The 27,718-nt window shown below is 38.2% G+C and overlaps 1 protein-coding gene across 1 annotated transcript; it reads right to left on the bottom strand.

The window, feature by feature from the left end:
• Window positions 1-2,388: 2,388 nt before the first annotated feature.
• On the bottom strand, window positions 2,389-26,517 carry LOC145311317 (uncharacterized). The gene is made up of 18 exons (XM_080150523.1): window positions 26,347-26,517; window positions 24,764-24,866; window positions 22,784-22,859; window positions 22,349-22,390; window positions 21,740-21,860; window positions 21,270-21,369; window positions 20,951-21,024; window positions 20,539-20,576; window positions 19,729-19,790; window positions 12,313-12,456; window positions 11,354-11,453; window positions 10,870-10,944; window positions 10,403-10,503; window positions 7,840-7,915; window positions 7,050-7,124; window positions 4,918-5,002; window positions 3,123-3,165; window positions 2,389-2,578 (listed from the first exon to the last, which is right to left on the bottom strand). The coding sequence occupies exons 1-18, from the start codon at window positions 26,430-26,432 to the stop codon at window positions 2,519-2,521; spliced, it is 1,461 nt and encodes a 486-aa protein (XP_080006649.1). The 5' UTR covers window positions 26,433-26,517; the 3' UTR covers window positions 2,389-2,518.
• Between the last annotated feature and the right edge of the window lie 1,201 nt (window positions 26,518-27,718).

Here is a 27,718-nt window from a genome sequence, read left to right as displayed (position 1 = left end):
TGCTCGTTCCTCAGAAATAAAAAGTTTAAAAATACAACCTAAATCTGAAATTGCTAAAACCAAAATAGCCTAAAACTTTTCCAAAACAAATAAGAAACCCTAAATACATAATAGGATCCTAATGAACATACAGACAGACAAACATGCATATTTTTTTGCCATAGAATTATTATTTAATAATCTTATCTTCATATTTAAAAAAAATATTTATATTTATAACTCAGACAAGGATGGTAACATTCATAAGAGAATATCTCAAGTATTACAGACCAACGTACAAAACTACAAATAAGACGCAATATATTTCGAGAGGTTTCGTAATTTTCTTTACAATTAACGATATACATTTAAATAAAAAATCTCACGTATAGATAGATAGACAGATAAAGAAATGCACAATTCATAAAGACAGGTTTTTGTTTATACGTTCTTTTTTGTGCTACAAACAAAAATCTTAGAATAGTTATTTCTCGTATCGTATTAAAAACGGCTTTCCGCGGATATAGAATGTACAATTATAAGATTAAAACTAGTTTTTTTAGCCCCGAGGTGCCGGAGGCACCGGCTAAAAAACTGGTTTTAATCTTATGATTGTACATTTCTATATTCGTAGAAAACTGGATATAATACGATGCTAGACATAGTTTTTTCGTATTCATGAGAACCGGTTCCTATCCACCGGATTCAAATGAATACGAGAAATAAAATTATCAATTCCACATCTAGGTATTTAAAGAATTAAAACAAAAATTTTATGCCTAATAATCCTAGGAATCTATATTCCTAAAATCAAGGGAATTAACAGATTATATCTCATGAGATATTGTTTTCAAAAAGCTTAAATTTTTATGTTTACTTTCTAAATCCTACCTAAGCGTTACGGGAATTACCATCCCATGTTTAGAATCGTAACGGACGGACGTACGAACCGATCCTTATTATAGAAAATCTTTGGTTTAAAAACAAACTTATATAACATTAAACATTTATTTGATTTTTATTACATAAAATTCAAGAGATCGTTGTACTTCTTAAAACAAGAATAATTATTTCCATAGTAGCGCAGCAATAATAAGCAAATACCGTTTTTTATGTAAGAAAGAAAAGTCAGGGAAGGGAGGGGACATTCGACTGTAAATTATGCCGGTACCCGAAGTTTTCTAAATATGATTTCTCAATTGTTTACATAAGAACTTTTGGGGCTTAATACATATCTATTATATTGTTAACAATGTCCAAATTTTCTAACCAATAACTTTTCTCCACAGAATGGGTGATTTTGTTTATTATCATGTCTTAACCCTTAAAATTTCTAGGTTTTCTCAAAAAGATATTTTTTGCATGGTTTTGAAACCGCTCAATAACAGGTTCTAATCCATACTGAAAAATCATATATAGCATCCTAATACAGACAATTTTCCACGAATATTAAATCAAAAATCATTAAACTAAGCAAAGGTGGTTTTAATCGTATAATTTCATATTTTAATATCCGCAGAAAGCTGTCTATAATACGATGCGATGAATAACTATTCTTCATATATCTTATTTAATTATATGATTTTGAATATTTAATATCTGTCAATTACTTTTTATATGGGCTAACCGTCGGATTGATGTACGACGTACGTACAATCAATACATCCTTGCTATAGAGTAACTGCGCTACTTAAAAATAAAATTACTAAATTAACAACATATTTTATATAAAAAATTGGCATAATATTTTACTAAAGTACAATAAAATAAATGATACATTAGAAAAATAATTTAAAATAGAAAAATGATTTTTCTATCCTTTTATAATTGCTTTGTTAGGTTAGGTTAGATTAGGTTTAAGAAGGCTATGTGTAATTAAGCTTCCCTTTGTCTATTTGCTATTGGTGTCTTGAAGATTTTAGGCAAAAGAAAGGTTGAAGATTGTTTTATAAACTATTATAACTATAAAATATATCATTCTTTTACTTAAATTTCATAATTTTTTAAACTACTTTTTTTTCTATTGTTTTAAAAATACATTAATTTCTCTTAATTTAATATGATACGAAACATGATTTTTCAATATGGCTCAGAACCATGGTATGGTTTTAATATCCAGTTGATTCGAAGCCATATTGAAAAAAATACACTTTTTTATAATACTGTTTGTCTTAGATAATCTTTTAGTAACGTATTTACTCTTATAATGTTATTTAAGAATATCCCCACAGGGTTAGAAACAGTTTTTTTCGTATCAAGTGGGGGAGGGGGTATTTTATTAAGTGGCGTGCGCAGCGTTATTCCAGGGGGGATTATTAACCTTAAGGGGGCTAAAAATATTCAATATGACGGGGGGGGGGGGGTTGTCCTCCATACACACCCTCTCCGGAAAGGCATCGCTACTACACCCCCTTTCTTGCATGCAATTGACCAAATCAATAAATTATTGATTAAAAAAATCGCTACTATTATACGTAATCATCCTTGTTATTAACTACTAATAATAAGTCCATTAAACTAATAATAAGTCCATTAAGATCTAAAGAACGTCAGACTCCTGAGTTTCTTTTGTTTCAGGAAAATATTCCTCCTCTGAGATCTAAATAAAAAAAAATAATGAAACGCTTAAAAACAAGGATGACAACATCCATAAAAGCAAAGGACAAAGGAACATTAACACTTGTACAGTGTCAGAAATAAATAATCATAATATAAATGTTTAAGTATAAACTATATTTAAGTAAAAGACTGCTTAAAAACAGAATACTGTTAAAGGACAAACTTACATTTTTAGGACTTGATTATATAGAAACTTCGTTTATAACATTGTACTTTGTTGTTCTAGGAATCAGTATTCCAAAAATCAGATTAATCGGATCATTATATCACATAAACATTTGTTGTTCAAAAAGTTAAGAATATATATGTTTAAAATAGACGTACGAACATTCTAGTAACGATTATAGAGTTGCTACTAAATCGTACTTAACTACTACAGGAATTACTAAGCAAAGTTTGAAATCAAAAGGACAGTTCTAACATGCCTAAATTAACGAGCTAACCGTTACGGACGGACTTACCGACCGACCTTAATTATAGAAACTCTTCGCTTTAAAAAAAATTATCAAAAAAATAATTTTTACCTTTCTATTTCTCAAACTTTTCCATGCTTCAGCTATATTAACCCTAAAATCAAATAAGAATCATGAAAATAAGAAGATCATGGAAAGAAAACCATAATGAAAAATCATGTATCGGGCCCTTATGTAAAAGTAACTGGATGTCTATGATGCACCGAAGGATCTCGTTAACCACTGGACCAATATGGTTCTACTTTGCAATGTAGCTTCTCAAAAGGTCCTGGGAAGGTTTATATCTTTTTTTTGGGAAGGGTACCACCACCCTTCCAAGAGAAATCACCTCTAGAAAAAAAACAACCCCTCCAATTTTTTCCTGTTTCCTAAATCAAAATCCGCTGGATTAGAACCGGTTCTCAGCCATACTGAAAAATCAAGTATTGCCTCATATTACAAAAAAAATTCTAAGAATATTTAAAAAAAAAAATCATAATATCAATACCAATTTTTAGCTCAGGCTTTCGCCCTCTCGCGGCTAACAAATTTTTATTTTAATTTCCGCGGAAATCTTTCTGTTTTACGATGCGATAAATAAATATTTTTATTTTTTCCCTGAATTAATTATAAATACCACAACTAAAACGTCAGCAAAAAGGTAATTATTTGTATTATACAAGCATCCATTAAAAAGAAATGGGCTGATTTTCTGTATGTTTGTGTGTCCCCTAAGATCCTTAAAACAGCTGTAACGACATATATGTATGTGATATTTAAGGAAGCTATATATTGGTTCTTAAAGTTTTAAATAGATAGTGCAATTCTAACATACATATGCTTACATAGACGTAACAGGATATCTATCTGTAGCAAAGGATCTCTGAACTGATATGGTTCTCCTTTATTGTGAAACTTCCTATAGGTCCTATAAGGTCTCACCTTTTTTTCGTTAGAAAAATTCCCCTAACCTAATCCCCCTAATTTAACCTTTTTTAAAGCTAAACTTGAATGTGGAGGGTTCATCATCGCCCCCCCCCCCCCTTAGGCTTTTAGAGACATAGCGTAAAAGTATTAAAACCGTACAGACGCTATTTATATAAATGGATAGACAAAATGAAAAAAGACGAAATTTTTCATTATTTAGCGAGTTGATCTATAACCGCCCCCACCCCACCCTTTTAGATTAGATAACAGGGGGGGGGGGTTAGAGCCCTGCTAGGTTAGAAATTCTTTTGAAAATGTTGGGAGAGGGGAGGGTTGTTTAAGTGTCAAGACAAATAAAGGATTCTACTAAAAACCGAGGTGACCTAAATAGACATAATTTATGCTCTATATATCTATATATTTTGACATAGAAAAAACAACAACAGAAGAATGTAGGAAAAATAAGGACAATAATTTCCATATGTTAACAAGCTAAAAATACATTAAAACCATAATACTAGTAAACTATTAAACAGTAAAAGTTAGGCTTAATTTGAGTCTAGTAAATTTAATGTATGTACATGGGTAACATAGAAATACATAACACATAATGTAGTGGTGTGAATTCATTTCCGCAGTTATTTTATATCATCCAATTATTTCAATTAATACCGTTTTATTAACTCCCCCTTCCACCAGGAAGGGAGGGAACATTGGACTATACATTACACTAGTCCTCTAAAGCTTTATAATATCGTTTTCTTATTCATTACTCAAACTATGGGGGACTTATTTAATGGTTGTTCAGGTTATCTAGAGGTTATCCAGGTTCAGGTATAACAAAATAATACCTTTAACCTATCTATCTATTCATCAATCCAATTATCTACCATTCTATCTATCTAATTATAAATCTATCTATCTATCTATTATAATTTACCTATAATCAGAAACGCAGGTGAGGTAAATGATAGGATTGGCTATAACAGGAAGCAAAGACGACCATACCAGTAATATCTCATATTCTAAAAGAATCATCACATTATTATTAATGTGTTTGTTTGTCTTTCAGCTGTCTGTCTGTTTGTTTGTCTTTTGTCTTTCAGAAGTCTTTCATCTGTCTGTCTGTTTGATTGTCTTTCAGCTGTCTGTCTGTTTGTTTGTCTTTTGTCTTTCAGAAGTCTTTCATCTGTCTGTCTGTTTGATTGTCTTTCAGATGTCTGTCAGTTTGTCTGTCTTTTAGCTGTCTGTCTGTTTGTTTTTTCTTTCAGCTGTCTTTCTTCTTGTTTGTCTTTCATTTGTCTGTCTGTTCTGTTTGTTTGTGTTTCATCTGTCTGTCTGTTTAATTGTCTTTCAGCTGTCTGTCTCTTTGTTTGTCTTTTGTCTTTCAGATGTCTTTCATCTGTCTGTCTGTTTGATTGTCTTTCAGCTGTCTGTCTGTTTGTTTGTCTTTTGTCTTTCAGCTGTCTGTCTGTTTATTTATCTTTCAACTGTCTGTTTGTGTTTTGTCTTTTAGCTGTCTGTCTCTTTGTTTGTCTTTTAGCTGTCTGTCTGTTTGTATGTCTTTTAGCTCTCTGTCTCTTTGTTTGTCATTCAGATGTCTGTCTGTTTGTTTGTCTTTTAGCTGTCTGTCTGTTTGTTTGTCTTTCAGATGTCTGTCTGTTTGTTTGTCTTTTAACTGTTTGTCTGTTTGTTTGTCTTTCATCTATCTTTCTGCTTGTTTGTCTTTTAACTGTTTGTCTGTTTGTTTGTCTTTCAGTTGTCAATTTGTTTGTCTGTATTTCACTGTCTGTCTGTTTAATTGTCTTTCAGCTGTCTGTCTGTTTGTCTTCTAGCTGTCTGTCTGTTTGTTTGTATTTCAGTTGTCTGTCGGTTTGTTTGTATTTCAGCTGTCTGTTCATTTGTCTTTTAGCTGTCTGTATGTTTGTTTCTCTTTTAGCTCTCTGCCTGTTTGTTTGTCTTTCATCTGTCTTTCTGTTTATTTGTCTATCTGTCTCTTTGGTCCCTTCTTTGCTGTCTGTCTGTTTGTTTGTCTTTCAGTTGTCTGTCTGTTTGTTTGTATTTCAGCTGTCTGTCTGTTTGTCTTTGAGCTGTCTGTCTGTTTGTTTGTCTTTCATAAGTCTGTCTGTTTGTTTGTATTTCAGCTGTCTGTCTGTTTGTCTTTGAGCTGTCTGTCTGTTTGATTGTCTTTCATCTGTCTGTCTGTTTGTTTGTCTTTTGTCTTTCAGATGTCTTTCATGTCTGTCTGTTTGATTGTTTTTCAGCTGTCTGTCTGTTTGATTGTCTTTCATCTGTCTGTCTGTTTGTTTGTCTTTTGTCTTTCAGATGTCTTTCATGTCTATCTGTTTGATTGTCTTTCAGCTGTCTGTCTGTTTGTTTGTCTTTTGTCTTTCAGATGTCTGTCAGTTTGTCTGTCTTACATCTGTCTGTCTGTTTGATTGTCTTTCATCTGTCTGTCTGTTTGATTGTCTTTCAGATGTCTGTCTAATTGATTGTCTTTCAGCTGTTTGTCTGTTCATTTGTCTTTTAGCTGTCTGTCTGTTTGTTTCTCTTTTAGCTCTCTGCCTGTTTGTTTGTCTTTCATCTGTCTTTCAATTTATTTGTCTATCTGTCTGTTTTTCTTTTAGCTGTCTGTCTGTTTGTTTGTCTTTCATCTGTCTGTCTGTTTGTTTGTATTTCAGCTGTCTGTCTGTTTGTCTTTGAGCTGTCTGTCTGTTTGTTTGTCTTTCAAATATCTTTCTGCTTGTTTGTCTTTAAACTGTTTGTCTGTCTTTCAGTTGTCAATCAGTTTGTCTGTATTTCACTGTTTGTCTGTTTAATTGTCTTTCAGCTGTCTGTCTGTTTGTTTGTCCTTTAGCTGTCTGTCTGTTTGTCTGTCTTACATCTGTCTGTCTCTTTGTTTGACTTTAATATGTCTATCTATCTATCTGTCTGTCTGTCTATCTATCTATCTGTTCTGTCTATCTGTTCTGTCTATCTGTTCTGTCTATCTGTTCTGTCTATCTGTCTGTCTGTCTATCTATCTATCTATTTATCTATCTATTTCTATCTATCTATCTACATTTTACATACCCATTTCACTGGAGAGTGTATTAACAATCCGGTTTCCATAACTAACCTCTAACAAGTTTTGAAACTGGATAATATCTAAAAACAACATAAATAAAAACATTGAAAAACCAAGACAATCTATAATACAAAGTAGAACGATGTCTGTCCGTCTGTCTGTCTGTCCGTCCGTCCGTCCGTCCGTCCCTTAAGATCTCGTTAACCACTGAACCGATCGGATTCTACTCTTCAGGGAATATACCTACTGGTCCTGTGGTGGTTTTAGGCTATTTTCTTTGGGGGTGGGACACCCCCAACCTCCCCAAAAAAACAAAAAATCCTCCCCCCATTTTTTTGTAAGGGATTTCCTTGGTCCTTTTACGTATTTCGCTCAATTTTTTTTTATCACCTCTTGGAGCAAAGTATATCAATAACATAACATAAACAGCCCTTTGTCCACCCTCTCTCTCTGGATATAAATACTTAAATATCTTAGAATCTAGCTTTCGGAAATTTTATCGTCCTTAAATTTCGACCCTCGTATTTTTTTATTACTAATGGAGGGAGGGAGGGTTCATTGGGCTGTTAATTACACTAATCCCCAAAGTTTTATATTAATGTTTTCCTATTCGTTGGCTTAACAACCCTGGGTACTTTTGATTAATTTTTATTAGTTGGTTCATTAAGTTGAGTGTCTTTATGCTTCAACAACTAATTGTAATCTACATATAAGGGCTAATTTTGTGTATAATCATTAAGGATGTATATTAATTTATCGGCAATTGTCTTATCCCTTAAGATCTTTGTTACCTACCTATGGGAGATTTAACCGCGACAAAAAATAAGGACAGGGCTATACACATCTTGTAAAATCTGTTCAGCTTTCCATCCTAAAATAGATAGATAGATAGATAGGTAGATAGATAGGTAGATAGATAGATAGATAGATAGATAGATAGATAGATAGGTAGATAGATAGGTAGATAGATAGGTTGATAGATAGATATATAGACAGGTTGGTAGATAGATAGATAGATAGGTATAGTAGATAGATAGATAGAAAGGTTGATAGGTAGATAGATAGATAGATGGGTAGATAAAAAGTTAGATAGATAGATAAAAAGTTAGATAGATAGATATATTATATATATATATATAGATAGATGAATAAAGATAAAAAGCAAAATAAGGAAAAACGTATTTACTTGTTGGCGTTTATTAATGTTCTAATTCACCCTTTCAATTTTTTTTTTAGATATTTATCGCATCGTATTACGGACAGCTTTCCGCAGATAGAAGAATTACAAATTATAATAATAATACAAATTATATTAATTCTAGGCCAACCAAACTAGTATTGGTTTTATTATTATTTTATCGTTCTTAAAAATTGTTTCCAATACCATATTATACATGGTTTTTCAGTATGGCTCAGATCTGGTCATAAACCAGTGGTTTCGTTGTCATACTGGCAAATAAAAGACTGGTTTCTTTATCTACCTATCCAATTATTCCGCCCTTCCACCTGTCCTAACTCATCCCAGCTCTTTGTCTGTTTAGCTGAAAATACACATTTCACACTTTAGTTTAAAATTAATCCGCTAGGCTTTATAATTTTGTATATTATCTTATATGTTTATTACTCAAATATACATTAAGTACATAAAATGCATTAAAATCATTAAATTTGTTACAAAAGTTAAATGTTTTATTTATTGTCTTTTGCTACTAGCTATAAACAAAATGACGTTGCTAACAAAAAAAATTTCTGTTTTATAAATATATAACTTAAAAGCTGACGTTAACATAACAATAACTATTAACTATTTCGATTACATTCAATGATATTAATTGAAAACGATTTCTTGAGGGATTTGCAATCCTACTGTTCAGAATTTAACGCACAAAGGATTTATATTAACTAAATACAAGTAAATAAAGCTCAGAGCCAACTTATAAGACTACGTGGACACAGAACATTGGTTACCATTTTAATTAGAAGTCTAATGTCCCCTCTTTCCCATCACTTTAGAATATAAAGTAAAACTAAACACTTTAAAGCAAAGCTTTTCGCTCATCTATAGCGGTAGCTCCCATCGTTAATTTTGGCATGTTAGAATTGTCCTATCGATTTTGAATATTTTAGGATGATTCCCCTAACAGAATGTAGAATATTTAGCAATCATTACCAGAAAGTCCATACGTCTATTCTAATACAATAATTTAATTTTATTACTTTTAACTTAAAACTTAACATCACCATTAAGGATTTATGTAAACCTAATTTATATGATTGCGATGTGTTTAATTCAGTGTTTAATTTTTAAATTTGATTTATAAACCAATCACTTAGTTATTTTTATGTTGATTACAAAATATTTTAAAATTTTTGTCTGTTTTTAAGAAAACTATAAATGAAAATAGTTTTTTTAAATGAAACTAAAATACACTATATGCAAAAAAAGTCGTTAAATCAACTGATTTATTTAGAGAAGCCTAGCGAACAATTTGGATCTATATTTAGAAGTGTATAAATTAGGCAACTCTAAGCGAAACCGTTTTGTAGATCTTTTATGCTCTGAAAAATAATAATTCTATTATATAAAGTAGTAAGCGTTTTTTGTCTGTCCCGAAGGATCTCGCTAACCGCTGAACCGATATTGTTTTCCTTTACAGTGAAGCTTCTTATAGGTCCTGGGAAGGTTTTAAACTATTTTTTGGGAGAGAGTCTTCACCCCCCTCCCCCCCCCTGAAAAAATTTGTTTTACTCTTGAAACTCAAATTTTAAATGTGATAAGGTCGACTTTTCCCCCTCCTACCTTCTAGAGGCTTCTAGGGGGCGTAGCCGCTAGTTACTTATAATAAAGTAAAAGGATGTTTGTTAGTTTGTCTGTCCGTTTGTACTGAAGAATCTTGTTAACCGCTGAACCTGTTTGGTTCTCCTTGACATTGTAGCCTCCCCATGAGGACCTATGAAATATCTATCTATCTATTTATGTATATCTGTACCTTAGTCCATCTGGTGGTACAAAGTAGCAAAGAATATCTACCTTAGTCCATCTGGTGGTACAAAGTAGCAAAGAATATCTACCTTAGTCCATCTGGTGGTACAAAGTAGCAAAGAATATCTACCTTAGTCCAATGGTGGTACAAAGTAGCAAAGAATATCTACCTTAGTCCATCTGGTGGTACAAAGTAACAAAGAATATCTACCTTAGTCCATCTGGTGGTACAAAGTAGCAAAGAATACCTACCTTAGTCCATCTGGTGGTACAAAGTAGCAAAGAATATCTACCTTAGTCCATCTGGTGGTACAAAGTAACAAAGAATATCTACCTTAGTCCATCTGGTGGTACAAAGTAGCAAAGAATATCTACCTTTGTCCATCTGGTGGTACAAAGTAGCAAAGAAAGCATAAGTAGGATGGCTACAGGGGCTAAATATGTCACAATAACTGAACAAAGCATCAAGTTGTACCCTAAAAAAATTAAAAACATGAATTAAAAAGAAATATATAAAATATATGAATGAAAACGAAGTAGCGGGTATCATTGTATTTAAACAATAGCTTTTGATAGATTATTTTAGGTTAGGTTAAGTAAATGTTAATGATTGCCCACAAGGGTTAGGAAATTGACCCCCAATGGTTAGAGCACCCGTTTGCTTATAAACACATAGTAAACCCCAAGAAAAATCACCCTAGAAAAAAAATCGCAATTTAAAATTTTATAAAAAAATCATATTGAAAGTGGAGGGTTGATATAATCCCCCCCCCCCCACACACACACACACTTCCCCCAAGTGCCCCTAGAGGCCTCTAGTGTGTCTGAATAATGGTTTTTACCTGGGTCACGGATAATAAATCTACTGTCGGCCTCCCTAAATGGATCGACTTTCACAAAGCAGTTAGGTCTAGTTTCTAAATAGATAGATATAAAGAAGGACATTATTTTTTAAATGTTTTAACAGATAGATATACAAAAAATATGATATAAAATTAGAAAAAAAAGATAGTTAAATAGATTGATAAGAACTTGTTTATTACTTTAGGTTAAACAACTTTGGGGACATCTATTTAATTTTGAATACTTAGTTCATTAGGTTGAGTGTCAAAACGTTTCAACCACTCATTGTAATCTACAGAAAGGGGTAGTTTTGTATCATCATTGGGGATGTAATTAATTTATCGACCATTGTCTTATCTCATTAGATTCCTGGGATATGCTACATATTAGAAAAAGATATTGTTATTTATCGCATCGTATCATAAACAGCTTTCCGCGGTTATAAAAATTTAGTTTTTTAGCCCAAAAAAATGTGTCAAGTACCTGTTTCAATGTTGATAGCAGCAGGAATTCCAAATCCGAATGCCAACAAGAATGACAAAGGAACAAAGAGGCGCATCCACTCTCTCAGTCGAGGTTCGTCCTTTTTGAAAATAATTTTTTTAAAAGTATATTAGGTTTTATTGTATCTTTCTATCTACTTATAATAGAGACAAGGATGACAACATCCATAAAAGCGAAGCATTGAAACGGTAGGACAAACGGACATCAACAGAACAGTTTCAGAACTGAGTGATCACAATATAAATGTATAAGAATCGAAGCAAAATTGTAAGTAAATTTGTGGAAAAACTGCTTGATACAAAATAATGTTTATGGACATACATTTTTAGGACCTAATATTTTTTTCTTTCGTTCGCATTATGAGTCCACTATAAATTGTCACATATCTTAGGATAAAGCTTTTCTTGGGTAAATTATTTCCCTCGTATAATATGAAGCATATGACAAAACATAAAATAAGTTAGTTATGAAAAGTTGAAATTTTTAGGATAAAGCTAGCTCTCTAAAAATTATATAGTCGAAAATTTTCGTTGCCTGTACCTTGTAAACACATTAAACTTAACCTAGCCTAACAGTATATCTAATTATTGCATAGCTATCAATCTATCAATCTATCAATCTATCAATCTATCAATCTATCAATCTATCAATCTATCAATCTATCAATCTATCAATCTATCAATCTATCAATCTATCAATCTATCAATCTATCAATCTATCAATCTATCAATCTATCAATCTATCAATCTATCAATCTATCAATCTATTAATCTATCAATCTATCTATAAATCTAACTATCAATATATCTATCAATCTATCAATCTTTCAATCTATCTATCAATCTTTCAATTAATCAATCTATTTATCAATCTTTCAATCTATCAATATATAAATCTATCAATCAATCAATCTATATCAATATATCAATCAAACTTACATCATATTCATCAATAGGATCGAACTCTCCTGGTAAATCATCCCTGCCAGGATAATCCAAGCTGGCTGACTCCCATAGGTCACTACCGACAGGACTGACCGACCTCTGGCCCCGACCATTTGTGTACTCCTCCTCAATACCACGCTGAAAATAATCATCATTTAGACAAAATATTAGGTAATATCTTTGAGGGGCTTTAGGCTATTTTTCTGACCTCCTTTGCAATAACCTAGACGTTAGGGGCGAAGCTAAAAGTTTCTTTAAAAACGAAAACATCTAATTAATACATTACAGTAGCAGAACATTTTAGATACCAGGAATCTAAAGGGATAAGACAATGGCCGATAAATTGATGTACATCCCCAGTGCAGTGATGTTACACGAAATAACCCATTCTGTGGATTACGATTAGTTGTTAAAACGTTTGGACACTCAACTTCATTTACCAACCAATCAAAATTTTATAATAGCCCCCAAATTTGTTGAGCCAACGAATAAGAAATCTTTATATTATGTTAAACCTTTTGTCTGTCCGTCAGTCAGTCCGTAACGATATGGGGGAAATGTTTTATCGGCTGCTATTTAAGATAGACAGCAAAATTTTTAAACTAATATTTCTATAGCATATGCGTATACGTCCGTTTGTCTTTTGGTAATTCTTTAAAATACTTTTAAAGGTATCGTGTTTTTCTTTAAGTTTTCGTATATTTGTGGTATTCGGCAACCGTGAGCCATGCCTATGGCACCCCTGACCGGGGTTCGGGGAAGGGCCACAGGCCCTCCCCCGAGTCCTGGGGAAGGGGTCTGCCGACCCCCTCCCTATGCCTTAAATTAATGATTGAATCTGACAAGCTTTATTATGGTTAAGCTGCATTGTTAATTCCCCCCACCCTTTCCAGGGATGGGGGATCATTATTGCCCAAACTGACTATTGTATATGTATTATAATGCTTTTATGTTATGATTATTTATTCCTATCTGTGTAATTATTGTTTGTTGTATATAGCTTTAGTACTCTTTAGACCTTCAATAAAGTGACAACTGAAATAGATGTTGATTATTATTTAGTGAATGCTAGAGAAGCGTAGCTTCTCTATAGTAAGGTGTCCACGTCTGTCGCACTGCCGTAATCTAATTGAACTCCGGTGTCTGCCATTTATCCTCGGCGGATACCACAACTTTTGGTGACAGCTGTGTGAGATTACGGCAAACCACAAGTGTAGAGCAGACGCGCAGCTGAGGCTAAGGTACTCCCAGCAGTGAAACTGGCAAAACTGACAACCTGAATTACCCACCCTGGATAGCAAGGTCTAACTCTGCATCCGGCAGTTGTGGAAGTGAAACCGCGAAACTTGACGAAGAACCGCGAGAAGCGCCGACATCTAACGGAGAATTGAGCGCTCAAAGGGCTGAAACAGGCCTGCGGACCGGCTGAAACAAGCCAAATAAGTGCAAAACGGCTGAAAATAGGCCAACCTTACTGCAAGAGATAGCAGGATCCGAACCAGCGGCGCTAGCAGGACGGGACATTCCCTGCCGCCATCAGCCGGATTTGGATCAGCGGCGCTAGCAGGACGGGACATTCCCTGCCGCCGATAGGCTGAAACATGCCACATAGCTGCGAGCTGCGAGCCAACATACGAGTGTAGTGCACCAAAGCAGAGAAAACTACGTCAACTCCAAGTATCCTGAGAGGCTACAACGCAGCCACCCATCTAGAAAAACAGATATTATATCACATTGTAGGGATTACCACCCTGGTGTGATGGTTAAACAATAGATTTATGAGCAAAGATTGGCAAACAATTTGTTGTGTATTGTGATAAAACTAAAAATAGAACAGGCTTGGATTTGTTGTGTATTGTGATAACAACTAAAAATAGAACAGGTTTGGTAAACAAATCTGTTATGTATTGTGATAAGGACAAAAATAGAAGCTAGATGTAATATAACAAATGCCCTGATAAACAATCTAACCACCCCAAGCCTACAGCACAACAAAAATACACCCTTATTTCAGAGGAAAGGGAGGGGCCCACTCTCCATTGAAGGAAATACAATCAAGGTGACATAACAGATAAGCCTAGGATTAAGGAGAAAGGGCACCATTACCTCATCACACAGTTACCTCAAACCCACAGCACTCCCCCCTTCCTCACAGGGGGAACGGAAGGATTTACCCCGTCCCCTCACGCGCTTCCCCCCTCCTACCCACACTTGACTAAGTCCGCCCACGGTGTGGAGCTAGTGACCGGGAACACAGAGCGCTATTTACGGATAGCGCAACGGAGTGTGGAAATATCATAAAATTCAACGGACAAAGCGGACCAATGAGAGAGCGAGTTGAGGGATAAGTGCGCGTTTTACCTGTGTGCGCGGATTTGACGGTGCGCAAGCGCGTTGCAAGGACAGGAGATTTCACGCACACACACACACACCGGAGCGGAGCTACTCCATAGCATCTAGCAGAGGTATTTTTAGAAAATAAAGAATTACAAGCTCCTCCCTCCTATCTATAGTGTGATAAAGGAAAACCAAATCAGTTCCTGACAGCAGTTCAGACCCTCAACATCTATCTACCCCTACCAGCCTACTCTACAACCTCAGAATCCAACTAGTGATAAGTACAGCTAGTTATATCTTTGTAACTAAACTACCAACCTAGTGATAAAACAGTGTTGGCTGTTAGGCTAGAAAGCCTCAAGTGACAAACCATTTATAATATTGCCTTATAACTTTGTGTCCCGCCGTTGAACCGTTGCCCCGATGGAACAGCCGCAAGCGCCAGGAGGCGACCAAGTCCCAGGATGGCTTCAGGATGACCCTCAGCCGGCTCCAGCCGAGTACCGCAAGCTGATGCTGAGTAACCTGCCGGAGTATAGAGGACCGCCCAAGCAATCTTGGAGCTCCCACATCCGCAGACTCGAGATGTCATGGGCGGCTTACCGCGTGCCGCCCCATGACTCCCTCAACCGCCGCAAGTGGACGCTACCGACGGGCTCACAGGATCAGCCAGCATCCAGTTGCCCCAATATGACGAGTCGGAGCCAATGGAGATTGGCGCCTTGGCTCCGGGTCTCCACCAGATGGGGAAGGTCGCTCCAGATGACAAGGTTCCAGGCCGCTGTTTCCGCTGCCAAGGGAAAGGCCACCGAGCTCGAGACTGCCCGACGCCTATGGAAGTCAGCCTAGAGGAGAGACGCACCCAGCCACGCCGTGACCGTTCTGCCAAGTGTGAGCGTTGCCATTATGACGGCCACACGGCTGCCGAGTGCAGAGCTGACTGGGGCCAGGTAGCCGGCCGCAGGCGCACCGCAGACAAGGGTGCTCCCCCAGGAAAGCCCAGCAGAGTGGCCCATATGGAAGGGAGTGCGCCCCCAGCACCACCGCAGCAAGCAGCCGCCCCCAACGCCGCGGGCCGAGCCGACGGGATGCCGCAGTTTGGGACCGTTCCAGCTAGGATCAACGTACTGGGCGGCGCGGCTGAACCCAACCGGGTTGGCCTGGGCTTCAGTCTCAACCACCTGGGGCCGGAGTTTGTGCAACCCAACAACATCGCCGAACCAGAAGTTCTGAGGCCCCAGCCTTTTAGCCTCAACATGATGGAGCCTGCTCGACTGAGCCTACCCAGCAAGAGTGGAGGGGCGCTACCCAGCGTCACTGAGACGGAGTACGGGGAGGCCCTGGCGGCCGCTGAACGAGAGAGGCAGGAGGCGCTAGCCAGCACATCAGAGTCGATGTATGGGGCGCCACCCGGCGCCGCCACCTGCGAAGACTGGGGGGTGCTATCCAGCGCCTCCAATCTGGTGCCTGGGGCGACAACCGTCGCCGCCACCGAGATACCTGGATCCTGGAACGAGCCAGCCTCCAACCTGGTGCCTGGGGCGACAACCGTCGCCGCCACCGAGAGACCTGGATCCTGGAACGAGCCAGCAGTCCCAGAGGAAGGGGTGACACCCGTCACCCCCAGCCAGCCAGCGCCACCAGCCTGCAGGGAGAGCCCAACTACACGCCATCCAGCGCCCCCTGCCAGCCGAAGGAACCCAGCTGCCCAACACTTCCAGTCGAGCCAGGATAAGTTAAATTTAACAAATGTGTTGTATCCAAACCATTGTAAAACCCCAGCCTTGCCTGTGCCTCCTGCACCAGAGGCTGGGGAGATTGAAATTTGGGGATATAAGGACTTGCCTGTGCCACATGCACCTGAGTTCCTAGGGCAGGGGAGGGACGTGAGTCAGGGCGAGCCTGTGCCACACGCACTTCAGCCCCATGCCACTGGGCATGCCATGGACAAGGGAAGGGACCCCTTGGGGCTAGGGGAGCCGACACCAAGGCAAGCGCCAGTCGCCTGCCAGTCTGTCATTGGGGAGGGTATCGGGGTGCCCCGGCCACACAAAGATAACGCTCAATGGAAACTTGTATCTAGCCAGGAGCAGCCCAGCCGTGTCCAGCCCCAAGAAGCAGCCATGACCCGAGCCGAAGATCCCAAGCCGCGTGCGCGAGGTAGATGGCTGTCTGGCAGCTTCTCACACTGGTGGATGGTCCTGTGGGGACTACTGCTGGCAGCCGTGTGGCCTACAACCAGCTACGTCCTGGTGGGATGGGACTGTGCCAACCCCACCCACGTCACAGCCTACAATAAAGAAAAGATGTGCAACACGGAACCTCTACACCAGGAGGTGCCCCTGGGCCATGAAGTACACGTCCTGCAGCAAGTCAAGATTAGGGAAACAACAGGATACAGTTGCCAGCTTACTGTGTCCCAGTGGACATTCAGGTGTGGGGTATGGGGTCACCTCAAGGTGACCTCGGTCCCCACCCTCATGAGGCCAACCAAGATAGATCCAGAAACGTGCCGAGACCTGGCCAGGAACCGAGTCTACACGCTGCCAGGCAAGACCCAGCCACTGACGTTCCAGCTGAACCATCCCCTGTTCTTCACCCTCGATATGGTGGGCGCCCTCGTCAACAGCCCCGAGGGGGTGGGTTGTGAAGGGGAGGACGTCCACTTCGAGGGCCAGCTGTACCGCAATGAATTGGTGCTCCAGGAGCGACGGCTGCTGGTCAAGGAAGAGACCTACGTAGTAGAGGATGGACGGGTGGAGTCCCAATCTGACCACCTGGCCTTAGAATGTCCCCATTCTGAGCTGTCTTGCATCACTGGGGAAGCAACCTACGTGTGGGACCACCTGGGGAGAGATTGCCCCTTGAGGCTGATCCGCAGCCTCCAGCCTAGCCTAGTGATGGATGCGTTCCTGGTTGACCATCAAGCCCAGTTTTTTATCAACATGACCAACCCCACCTCAATAGTAAACTGCGACTTTGAGGCCCATGCCACCAACCACCCAGCATTGTTCGTGGCAGCTGACCCAGCCGCGGCAGCGCTGCCCAGAGTATCGGCCAGGGATGTTGATGTCCCCTTGCAGGCCCAGATACATGCAGGTTATATTGGATTTACTCTGGAGACACGCATGAAAAGCACAGCAGCAGAAGAAGTAGCGGCCAACTGCTGGAAGCTCCAGCAACTAGACCCGGCCCACCCGGTGCGTGTCCAGGGGAGCACGTTCTCGGTGCTGAGGGGAGATGTCCTGCTCCAGCTTACCTGCCAACGCAACAAATATGTTGTCCGTGAACACAAGGAATGTTGGGACAAAGTACCGGTGGAGCCCACAGGATTTGTAGACGCCGTGACACGAGTGTATAGCGGCCACGCCACCAAGATTCCCTGCTCCTCCACATACCCCCTGACTGTGCACGCGGAGGAAGGCTGGATAGAGTTAACCCCCGCTCCTAAGAAGAGGCCACCCCCGCTGGATACGCCCAAGCAGCTGCTGACAGAACCATTGGATGACTTCAGTTCAGGGGGCTTGTATTCGCAGGCTGAGTTGAACGACTGGCAGCAACTGCTGGCGTTCCCAGCGTATAAAAGCGCCATGCTGACCGGCCTGTCCTATGGCTCATGCGTTCAGCAAGGTAGCTGTTCGGCCACAGGGGACCATGGGATAGTGTCCTACAACATCGACCGACTGGCGGAGGAAGGAGAGGCCGCCCTGGATGTCTGGGCTGGGTTCAGACAAGCTATTCACGAGTGGGGAGATGGCGCAGCCATACTGTGCTTGCTGTTGTTAATCCTCAAATTGCTGGGGGACCTGACCATCATTTCCCTGGCAGCAGCACAAGGAGGTGTACGGGCAGCCATGAATGCGATGTCACAAGTGTTCCTGTACCATCCAACTTTGTACAGGAAGGCCTTGGCTAGAGCCCGGCTCACCCATGCCAAGTCCCGGGACTTTTCAGTAGACTGGGATGCCATTCCCATCGGACGGGAAGCAGCCGAGGAAATGGTGTCCATGCGATCAGCCGATAGCGGGCATGACCGCCCAGGCAGGCCAGGACCACCCTCTGGACGACCCCGCGGCCCCTCGGGAGGTCAGGCTGCCGCCCAGACGGTCAACTTGGCAGCCAGTGCCCCAACCGCTGCCAACAACAACCAGAATGCCCCGCTGTTGACCGTCCCAGCAACAACTGTGCCACCCGCCAACCTGACACCTGCCGGCGCTGAACTACGTGTCCAACCAAAGCCAGCCTCTGCCTTCTATCCCACGTTGGGAGGCCATCAGCCATGAGAAACACTCACCACTAGGATTCCATTGAATCATTATCATTTGTATATATATCTAGCCCTAAGGAGCGGACCGAAGGCCTCAACCACTGTCGGAAGTCTGGTAGGGAAACCCTCTCCCAGCCTTCCGAGGGGAGAGTTGTGGTATTCGGCAACCGTGAGCCATGCCTATGGCACCCCTGACCGGGGTTCGGGGAAGGGCCACAGGCCCTCCCCCGAGTCCTGGGGAAGGGGTCTGCCGACCCCCTCCCTATGCCTTAAATTAATGATTGAATCTGACAAGCTTTATTATGGTTAAGCTGCATTGTTAATTCCCCCCACCCTTTCCAGGGATGGGGGATCATTATTGCCCAAACTGACTATTGTATATGTATTATAATGCTTTTATGTTATGATTATTTATTCCTATCTGTGTAATTATTGTTTGTTGTATATAGCTTTAGTACTCTTTAGACCTTCAATAAAGTGACAACTGAAATAGATGTTGATTATTATTTAGTGAATGCTAGAGAAGCGTAGCTTCTCTATAGTAAGGTGTCCACGTCTGTCGCACTGCCGTAATCTAATTGAACTCCGGTGTCTGCCATTTATCCTCGGCGGATACCACATATTCTCTCTCTTTCTTTTCTTGATTTGCTTTTGGGTTGGGCCAGATATCTGGCCATCGCCGGATATCAGGTCGGATAACCGGATTTCCGGCATTATAGTTTAGCTGAATTGTTTCAATATCCAGCTGGATATTGAAAATGGTGGGATATCCGGCCGGATATCCGGCCATACCCTATTTTGCTTACCATCGGACTAAGAAACTGTTGCTGCTTCATACGGCCAACTTGTGATCCGCCGTACTCGGAACCTAAAAATATTTCCAGTATAACAATAAAATTGATTTACATTACTTTTTATTAGCGAAGCTACTCTATATTTACAAATGTCCGTCCGTCCGTTAGTGAGATAATTGATTTTTTCGGCTCCCATTCAAGGAACACGGCTGAAATTTTTGTCAACATTCTCATCATTTAAACAACTATAAAATATCTATGGCGGTCGGACTGCTTTTTAACAGGTTTTTGGCTATTGTTATAGGTTCTACACCGACAAACCTCCTAAAGGGACAAACCTCCTAATGTGACAAACCTCGTAATGGGACAAACCTTGCGGTTTCGCTTCTAGGGGCCCTTGAGGAGGGGGGAGCTTAATCCAAAGACTCATTTTTTTAAATCAAGATTTTAAAAAAGTAAAAAAATATCTTTTTGGGGAAGGGGGGTCCGAGGGGTTGTTAAACTCCATTTTTTATTTTAGTTTAAAAATCTTTTAAAAATTTTTTCTAGGGGCGATTTATCTTGGGAGAATGGTGGTACCCTCCCCTAAAATAGTTTTAAACCTTTCCGAGACCTTTTGAGAAGTTACCTTTTACAAACATCCTTTTACTTTATTATAAGAATTGTCTTGCTTTTTCTATGATCAGTGAACATTTGCTTGTTACACTTTGTCCGTTTATCAATACATGTTTTTTTGTGCTTCGCTACTTATGGATGTTGTCATCCTTGTTTTTATATTAAAAAAATAACTTTGATACGAAGTAAAAAAATGGTTAACATTACCTGAAACCGACCCATTCAGAGATTTTGAAAATCCTCTCCTAAGAAATATAAAATTGTTAAGCCACTAGAAATCTTTTTGAAAGCAAAGCTTTCCTATAATTAGGATCGGTCCGTCTGTCCGTCCGTCTGGGACGGTTAGCTCTTTTGGGTTAATTTTAACATGTAAGAATTGTCCTATCGATTTTAAACTTTGCATGATGATTCCTATAACAGTTAGGTACAATTTAGAAAGCGTAGCCACTCTATAATCGTTACCAGAATGTATGTACGTCAATCTATAGTAAAAAATAAACTTTAAAATCCCCGACCGACAGACGGACAGACAGACTGACAGATAAACATCGTTCTACTTTGTATTATACATAGATAATCTTATTTTTCACCCCTGGCAAATGACCAGTACCATGCTTACCTGAAATCCCCTGTCTGATTTTGATTCTGGCTCGCAGGTCTCTGGCTGGCAACACTGGGTGCCCGCCCAGGGACCTAAATATACATCCTTATCAATGTACATCCCCAATGATGATTCACAAAATTATCCCTTCTGTAAATTACAATTGGGTGCACTCAACTTAATGAATGAACCAATCAAAATTCAATAAAAAGGCCCCAAATTTGTTGAGCCAATGAATATGAAAACGTTGAATAAAACCTTGGGGACTAGTGTAACAAACAGGGCAATGTCCCCTCTCTCCCCGTGTTCCATGTCACCATATTATGAAATAACCTACCCTTTGCAATTGCTGAGAATGTGGTTGTGACTGGTGTGTCCTCTGGGTGTAGCCACTTCTGGCTGACATCCGGCTAGAGGCTATCCTCAAAGATGGCTCCCTATACAATAGCAACATTAAGAAAATCACTTTTTTAAGTTTTACATATTAAATACATAAACTGCAAACAAATATATTAATGAAGCTATCAAAGAACCTATCAATGAACTTATCAAGTTATCAATAAACCTACAAATAGACCTGTCCTTTTTAGAACACCATAAAATCTATTTAAATAAATTTGTATTTTCAGCTTTTGCAACGACTAACCCAGGTTATGAAAGTACCTAACCACGCATAAAATTATTTAAATATGTGTAATAAAATTATTTTTGTATGCTTATGTTAAAATACATATCTATCTATTAATAAGCCTTGTAATTAACCTATTGCCGAACCTGAAATGTCTATCAAAGTATGAATATCTATACCTGGATGGAGCCCGCGGAGGTGGAACCTTTCTGGTGTACAGGATCAGAGCCAGTGTGAATAATAGAAATGGATAAACAGCATTGAGAAAGAAATCAAAGAATACCGCCACCCCACACCATGCTTAAATAAAAAAACATATATATTTTTAACTCTGTCTGTCTGTTTGTCTGTATGTCTGTCTGTCTGTTTGTCTGTATATCTGTATGTCTGTCTGTCTGTCTGTTTGTCTGCATATCTGTATGTCTGTCTGTCTGTTTGTCTGTTTGTCTGTCTGTCTGACTGTCTATCTGTTTGTCTGTTTGTATGTTTATCTGTCTGTCTGTCTGTCTGTCTATCTGTCTATCTGTTTGTCTATATGTCTGTCTGTCTGTCTGTTTGTATATCTGTATGTCTGTCTTTCTGTTTGTCTGTTTGTCTGTCTGTATGTCCGTATGTATTTTTATCTGTCTGTCTGTATGTCTATCTGTATATCTGTCTGTCTGTCTGTATGTATGTTTGTATGTCTGTCTGTCTGTCTGTCTGTCTGTCTTTCTGTATGTATGTCTGTCTGTCTTTCTGTATTTATGTCTGTCTGTCTATCTATCTATCTATCTATCTATCTATAATACTTTCTCCTCCACTAAAAGTGACCAGACCCTCTGCCAACCAATCTAAAATAATAAAATTTATGTTATAATTTGTCCGCAAACACGAAAATATAAGGGGGGGGGGGGGTAATTTGTAATCACCCCTTTACCCCCCTCCTTGAACGTACTTGGGTCCAGTGGAGGTTTTTAACTATTTTTTTTAACCGCACTCATAATCACGTAGCCCTAGGGGCCTCTAAGGGCGTAGCCGCTAGTCTATGATATAAAGTAAAAAGTTTTTTTGTCTGAAGCTAAAGATCTTGGAAATTGAAGGTCTGAATAGATTGTACTTTTCAGGGAATCTTAAACTTTGGGTGGTTTTAGGCCATGTTTCTATTATCCCCAAACTCCCCTGGAGACAAGGGGCGAAGCAACTAGTTTTTTTTTATAGAGTAGCATCGCTGCTGTATAATTTACCTAGCGCTGCTGGGAAGACTATCAAACATACAAGTAGATCTCGTATACACAGGCCAACTATAGCTATATGCGGTACCTAGATAGATAGATAGATGGATGGATAGATAGATAGAAGTTAAATTGATAGATAGATACAGTGGCGTGCACAGGATTTGGCCGGGGGAATGCTCATTTTTTTTAAAACGAGGGGCTATTAATTAGTCCCCCTCCTCATTGAAGGTCCATTTGAGCTATTCAGATTTGCTTATAACCTAAAAAAGTCTGTTTTATAAAACAAGGATGACAACATCCATAAAAGCGAAGCACTGGAACGGTATGACAAACGGACATTAATACTTATATAGTGTCTAAACTGAATAATCAGAATATAAAAGTATAAGTCGAAGCAAAATAATAAGTAAATTTGTTGAAAAACTGCTTGATACAGGACAATTTTTATGGACATACTTACATTTTTAGGACTTGATTATAGAGTTGCTTCGCTTATGATATTGATTTTAGTTGTCCCAGGAATCAATATACCAAAAATCAGATCAAACGGATAATTAGATCACATAAAAATTTGTTGTTAAAAAAGTAGAAAAATCAACATGTTTAAAATGGACATACGGACATTCTGGTAATAATTATAGAAAAGCTTCGCTTTTAAAAAATAGAAGTACAAAAGTTTAAAAGATATTATAGTTAATATACAATTGTTAGTAAAATTCACGTATTGGTCATAAATCCAAAACAACCAATAAATAATTGCTAAAACTATTTATAAGAAAGCAAAAGATACAGCTGTTCTAGATATCTTAAGCATCAACATTCCCCTATTAGTTGACTGAGAGAGAGAGAGGGAGTGAGAGAGAGAGAGAGAGAGAGAGAGAGAGAGAGAGAGGACAATAAAGTTTATAATAACGTTTTCATATTCGTTGGCTTGACAACTTAGCAGGTACTTCAGGGAATTTTGATTGGTTCGTTCATTAAGTTGAGTGTTCAAACGTTTCAATCATTAATTTAAATCTACAGGAGGAGTAATTTTGTGTATCGTCATGAGGGATGTGCATCCAAATCTCCTTCATTTTAGATTTATACAGACAAACAGAAAGACATCCAAGTACTATTAATAAGGAGAAACAACAAATTTAATATTCTTGAATTTTGAACCATCCTAAAATTTCAATGTGACCCGGGCTAAAAATGTTTTTTTTCTAGCCATATAAATAATACTAAGATAAAAGTTGAAATATTTTGTGCTTAGGACCCCTCCTAAATGCCCATACCCTTTCATTTAATAAACCCTCATAAATTTTAATCCGATTTTGCCATCCAAACCCCCTTTATTATTATCCTCGCCCCCAATTTGAATAAATCTTCATTCCTCCCTCGTATTTGTGATTATTTGTGATAGTTAGAGTGTCTTTAAATTCGTGGATTTTAGAATTTTGGTGGGTAAATTAAAAAAAATGTCTACACAAATAAACTATTTCTAGCAATTGCGTTGAATTATATTTTAATGTGTAGGAAAAAGCAGAAAAATAGCCTAAAACAATCCCGTTACCCAAGTGAAGCTACCTTAAAATGGAGGACTTATCAGTTTTGTGGTAATTTTAAAGCTAGAGACTAAAGGCCTTGCGCACCTAGCATCTATTGAAGGAGGATATAAAACTCAAACGGGGCAGTAGTTAGCGAGATCTTAAAGTACAAACAGTAAAACCTTACTACTTTACATTATTAGCCAATACTCTAATATGATTTTTTTTTGTCTGAAGGAAAGGATCTCTGAAAACAACTTGAATGTACTTTTCAAGGAAGCTATGTAAATATCTTCGGGTGGTTTTAGGCTATTATTCTGACCTCCCTAGACCTTCTCTATGGAGAATATGGGCGATGTATTTTTATATTAAACATTTTAAGAAATTTTGAAACCATCTAACGATGTCTCACTATCTATCTATCTACCTGTCTGTGTATGGCATCTATCTATCTATCTACCTGTAGCATAGCGCGGGGGCAGGTAATGTACCCCATCAGATAAGTGATGTTAGCCGCCAGTCCCGCCGCGAGGGTTATCCCGAGCAGAGCGCTGTAACCCCATCTGTAAAGTATAAAATTGTGTTATATAGAGCTAGGACGTCAACGCTTTTTTATTTGGGGTGTTGAAATGGGTAATCTTGATTTTTATTTAGATTGTTATAATATACTAAACAAGTGAAAAAATGGGTTATTTTATAGTTATTGAATAGTTATTTCTCGCATCGTATTATAAACAGCTTTCCGTGGACCAGTTTGTTTAAGTCCCGAGATACCGAAGACATCGGCTTAAAAAACTGGTTTTAATCTTATGATTGTGCATTTTCATATTCAAAGGAAACTGGATATAATACGATGCACAGTGGGATCAGTATGGCTGAGAACTGGTTCTAATCCACCGGATTTTAATCAGTTTCAAAGCCATACTGTAAAACATAATTTTTTTGTGACATAAAAGCAGGTTAATTCAAGTGATTTTTATTTATATTGTTATAATATATATTAAACAAGTGAAAAAAGAAGTTATAAAATAGTGATATTATTGTTATTTCAAAATATTTCATTGAATTTGTTTCAATATTTGGATCTACTGCAGTTCACGGTAAAATATTGCTGGTAACGAATATTGCTAAAAATCTATGAATTTTAAAGGCTTCTAGCTGCCAAACGGCTGAACGTACAGATCATGCCCGCACACTGTTTTAAGCGGCATAAGAAGGCCTACAAATAATCTGGAATAGCTATAAATCAATAATGTACAATTATCTCGCAGCAAAGAGAAATGCGCGAAAAAGGCCTATTTTACGCGTTTTTTCTTCAGTAAAGCTTTCTCTGTGTATTATTGGATCTTGGCTATTCCAGATTATTTGTAGACCTTCTTATACCACTTAAAATGGTATGCGGGTATGATCTGTACGTTGAGCCGTTTGGCAGCTAGCAGCCTTTAAAATTCATAGATTTTTGGCAATATTCGTTACAAGCAATATTTTACCATGAACTGCAGTAGATCCAAATATTTTAACGAAATACTCTAATACTAGGATGACAACATCCATAACAGTGAAGTCTAGTGAAAAGAAAAGGCTAAATTCCATTGTTATCCAGGATTCTTAAGGGATAAGACAATGGACGATGGATTGATACTCATCCCCCATGATGATAAACAAAATACCCATTTAAAGATTTTAAAACTATTTTAGAGATGCTACTCAAAAATAAACTAAATAGGACAATTTTAACATGTCTTTATAGGAAAAACTTTTTATGTTTTGATTTGAATTTGGTAAGACGATTCCAAATTAAAGATATGAACGTACTATGTAGAAAAGCATAGATTTTAACAATTTTTGGATCATGGAAAGAAAACGAAGTAGAGGGTTTCGTGGTATTTTCACAGTACCTTTTGATAGGTTATTTTAGGTTAGGTAAATGTAAATGATTGCTCCGCAGGGTTAGAGCATGGGCTAAAATAGGAAAAAAGCTACTGCGAAAATACGACGAAACCCGCTACTTCGTTTTCTTTCCATGATCCCAAATGTTTGTACCTTGTATAGTATAACGAATGTTCCGGCTGCAAATACTTAATCGTCTTTTCCGTTCCCGCCCACGGACGGTAGGAAAATAACGCCATTGCAACGGCGATATGGTAACGTTATTTCCTTGCTTATAAATCACTTTTTATATCGTTTTTTTAAATTATATTTTACATTATAAGGAAGTATAAATTAAACACATGAACGCTTTACTATTTGTTATTGTTGTGTTACTGCCTAAATTTTCTACCTGTCTGACTTTCTTGCAAACCAACAGGAATAATAAAACAGCTAATTTAAAATTTTTCAAGAAATAACAGTAAAGTATTATGTAAATTCAAAATGACATATTATACCAAATAAAAAAATAACTTAGTATTACAATCTTATTAAATAAAGCAGTAGGTTATTTGTTTGTGTGTTAAGATCTTGCTAACCACCGAACCGATTGGTTTTTACTATTAAGACTAGCTTCAAGGAGCTTCCGGAATGGTTTTAGGCTATTTTTTATTCCTCGCGACCCTCCACTCTTCCAATACAGAGCCTCTCGATGCCAGGGGCGAAGCCATTAGTTCTTTATGAAGTAAATTTAATATTTAAATACGTATTTGAAGGGGGTTGGGTAGCTTTAACAAAACATTAGGCCATTTATAGGATCTTAACTTTACAATCACATACATACGTTTTACCAGGGATCTAAAGGGATAAGACAATGGCCGATAAATTGTTGTATATTCCCAATGATGATACACAAAATCACCCCTTATGTAGATTACAATAAGTTGTTGAATTACCAACTTAATGAATCAACCAATGAAAATTCAAGTCGCCCCTAAAGTTGTGAAGCCAACGAATAAGAAACGCTAACGAAAAAAACTTTGGGGACTAGTGTAATAAACAACCCATTGTTTCATCTTTCTCTGACTTTTTACCCTTTTATAATTTTGCTATTTTGAAAAATTGGTTTTATGAATACATTGTTCGAACATTGTGTTTAAGGCAATATTTACGCCTTCGTGAAGTAAAGGATGTGTCTTTGAAAAATTGTTAAATTGTTGTTGAAACATATTTTCATGCGTGATCTTTAAAACTTTAATACTGATTGGTTGCTACAAACTAGCAATGGCCATTTTCTTTTATTAGAATGGGTAATTTTTGACTATTTAACTTGATACCCCCCTGGGCTATTTTAGGGGGGTGTATCAGATGGGGTTTTAACCCTCGTCTAGGGGGGTGAAGAGGGTTAAAGGACGTAAAGGGGTGTTTACTCTCCTTAATTTTTTAAAGATCAAAGAGGGGCCTAAGGGTCGGGCTAACAAAACTGGTATTAATATTATAATTTTTATTTCAATATTCGTAGGAAAGTGTCTATAATAATATGCTG

The sequence above is a fragment of the Acartia tonsa genome, unplaced genomic scaffold (genome assembly GCF_053477335.1).
Source record: "Acartia tonsa isolate MP-2025a unplaced genomic scaffold, ASM5347733v1 sca4, whole genome shotgun sequence".
Classification (NCBI taxonomy): Eukaryota; Metazoa; Arthropoda; class Copepoda; order Calanoida; family Acartiidae; genus Acartia; species Acartia tonsa.
Note: the sequence above shows the minus strand (reverse complement) of the source record. Positions and strands in the feature narration are given on the sequence as shown.